The following is a 2500-nucleotide window of genomic DNA, read 5'->3' as shown; positions in this document are numbered from 1 at the left end:
CTGTCTGTCTGTCCGTCTGACTGTCTGTTTATCTGTCTGTCCGTCCGTCCGTCTGTCTCTCTCCCTCCCTGTCTGCCTGTCTGTGTCTGTCTGTCCGTCTGACTGTCTGTCTGTCTGTCTGTCTGTCTGTCTGTCTGTCTGTCTGTCTGTCTGTCTGTCTCCCTCCCTGTCTCCCTGTCTGTCTGTCTGTCTGTCTGTCTCTCTCTCTCTCCCTCCCTGTCTGTCTATCTGTCTGTCTGTGTGTCTGTCTCTCTCCCTGTCTCCCTGTCTCCCTCCCTGTCTGTCTGTGTGTGTGCCTGTCTGTGTGTCTGTCTGTCCGTCTCCCTCCCTCCCTGTCTCCCTCCCTGTCTCCCTCCCTCCCTGTCTGTCTGTCTGTCTCACCTCCTCTGTCTGTCTCCCTGTCTGTCTCCCTGTCTGTCTCCCTCCCTGTCTGTCTCCCTCTCTCCCTCCCTGTCTCCCTGTCTCCCTGTCTGTCTGTATGTCTGTCTGTCTGTGTGTCTCTCTCCCTCCCTGTCTGTCTGTCTGTGTGTGTGTCTCCCTCCCTCCCTCCCTGTCTGTCTCTCTGTCTCCCTGTCTGTCTGTCTCCCTCCCTGTCTCCCTGTCTGTGTGTCTGTCTGTCTGTCTGTCTGTCTGTCTCCCTGTCTGTCTGTCTCACCTCCTCCGTGTGGCCTTCAGGGTCTTCTACATAAACCAGTATTTCTCCCAGTCCGGCTTCAACCGTCTCCACCAGGAACTCTGCTGGTTTGAGGACCACGTTACCGCGCGCCTCGATACCTGGAACACATTAACATTTATATTGATAATAAGAATAACTTATAATAGTGTAGTGGATAGAGCGTGTACCATATCGGCTCCGGCCTTCGTTGCAGTGGTCGCTGGTTCAAATCCGACCCGTGGACCTTTACTGCAGGTCATCCACCCCCTCTCTCTCTCTCTGTCTCTCTCTCTCTCTCTCTCTCTCTCTCTGTCTCCCCATTTCAACTCTGTACTGTCTAATAAAGCTTGAAATGCCAAAAAATAATCGAAAAAAATAAAAAATAATAACAATTTATAATAATTATAGAGTTATTCCAGACTGACTGCTGAAGAGTGTGATGGGAGATTAGCCAGCCTGATTATACATCTGAAAAGAAGGCAATGTTCCTGTAGACGACCTCCCGTTGTTCTGGCCCACGATTATAATATCAATTGTATTTCTCCCCCTGTCTGTCTCCATACCTGTCTCTCCCACCCGCCCCCCACCCTCTTGTATTTCGCTCAATTCCCCCCCTCCCTGGCCTGTCTGTCGTTCTCAGAGCAACCTAACCCCTCCCAAACCCCTCCCATGTTTCTGCCTCTCAACCGGTTCCTCCCCCTAAATGTTCTTTAAATATGTCATGTCTGTATTAGGACGAGGCTCACTCTTACAACATACTAACATGTGATTGTATTAGTGGCCTCTCCGCGGAGATCCTTGCTGTATGATTGAAATAAAACCTGATGCTACTATTAACGTATCACTGTTGCTTAATTTTCCTATTACAAGAGAAATGAAAATTGAGCAGAAGTAGGTAGCGGGCGGTGCCAGGCTAAGATTTAAACTGATCAGTATGTAAAATAGCAGTAGTAATAGTATCAGTAGTATTATTGTACCCACCTGACCCGTAAGCCTTGGCCCTCTTGAACGTTACGCATTATAGCTTTAAATACGTTAAAAACACACTGGTGGGGGTGTTTTATTGTACCCATCCGGCCCATATGACTTGGCTTATGGTATAAAATCCATGTGCCATCAATGAAGGCTTTACCTCATATAGATTCACAGACACAGGGTGTTGTTGTCATTACACATTGGTGTTGTATTGTTTTGTACCCACCAAGTTACGCATTATAGCTTTACATAAGTTAAATACAAACTGGTGGTGTATTGTTTTGTACCCACCCGGCCCGTAAGCCTTGGCCCTCTTGAACGTTACGCGTGTGTGTGTGTGTGTGTGTGTGTGTGTGTGTGTGTGTGTGTGTGTGTGTGTGTGTGTGTGTGTGTGTGTTACGCACTCTGCTGCAACCCTCAGTTCTTTTAAATCGAGTCTGAAGACTTTTCTGTTTCCATTTTAACCTGTACTTTTTATTTTATTTAAATGTTTTACTTCTTTTCATTCGCTTTTAAATGTCTTCTAATGTGTTTTATGTATTTTAATCTTGCCCCTGTAAAGCACTTTGAGTGGCCTTGTGTTTGAATTGTGCTATATAAATAAACTTGCCTTGCCTTGCCTTGCCTATAGCTTTATAACATTGGGGGTGTTGTATTGTACCCACCCGGCCCGTATGCCTTGGCCCGTTTGGGGTGCAGCACCTTGGCCCTGAGAGGAGCTCCAGGCTTCAGCTTGGACTTTGGGAACTGAGAGAGGTACGTCATGACTGAGTGTTCATCCACGTTAGGATCCACTATCTCCTCTGGGGCGATCACCTGGAGATGACAGGGAAGACGGGGGGGAAGGGTTAGACAGACAGACAGGGAGGG

At 47.8% G+C, this 2500-nt stretch overlaps 1 protein-coding gene across 1 annotated transcript in view; it reads right to left on the bottom strand.

Annotated features, from left to right (window-relative positions):
• Positions 1 to 2500, bottom strand: part of LOC307271105 (filamin-C-like) — a gene marked incomplete at its 3' end in the record, with an annotated part of 61245 nt that overhangs the window by 33327 nt on the left and 25418 nt on the right. The window contains exons 4-5 of the mRNA XM_080054980.1: positions 2296 to 2446; positions 656 to 774 (exon numbers count right to left, since the gene is read on the bottom strand). Coding sequence (XP_079911106.1) covers positions 656 to 774; positions 2296 to 2446 — 270 coding nt within the window. The remainder of the gene's footprint in view (positions 1 to 655; positions 775 to 2295; positions 2447 to 2500) is intronic.

The sequence above is a fragment of the Ammodytes marinus genome (genome assembly GCF_949987685.1).
Source record: "Ammodytes marinus genome assembly, contig: scaffold_72, whole genome shotgun sequence".
Classification (NCBI taxonomy): Eukaryota; Metazoa; Chordata; class Actinopteri; order Uranoscopiformes; family Ammodytidae; genus Ammodytes; species Ammodytes marinus.
The sequence above is the reverse complement of the archived record's forward strand: the minus strand, read 5'-3'. Positions and strand labels throughout refer to the sequence as shown.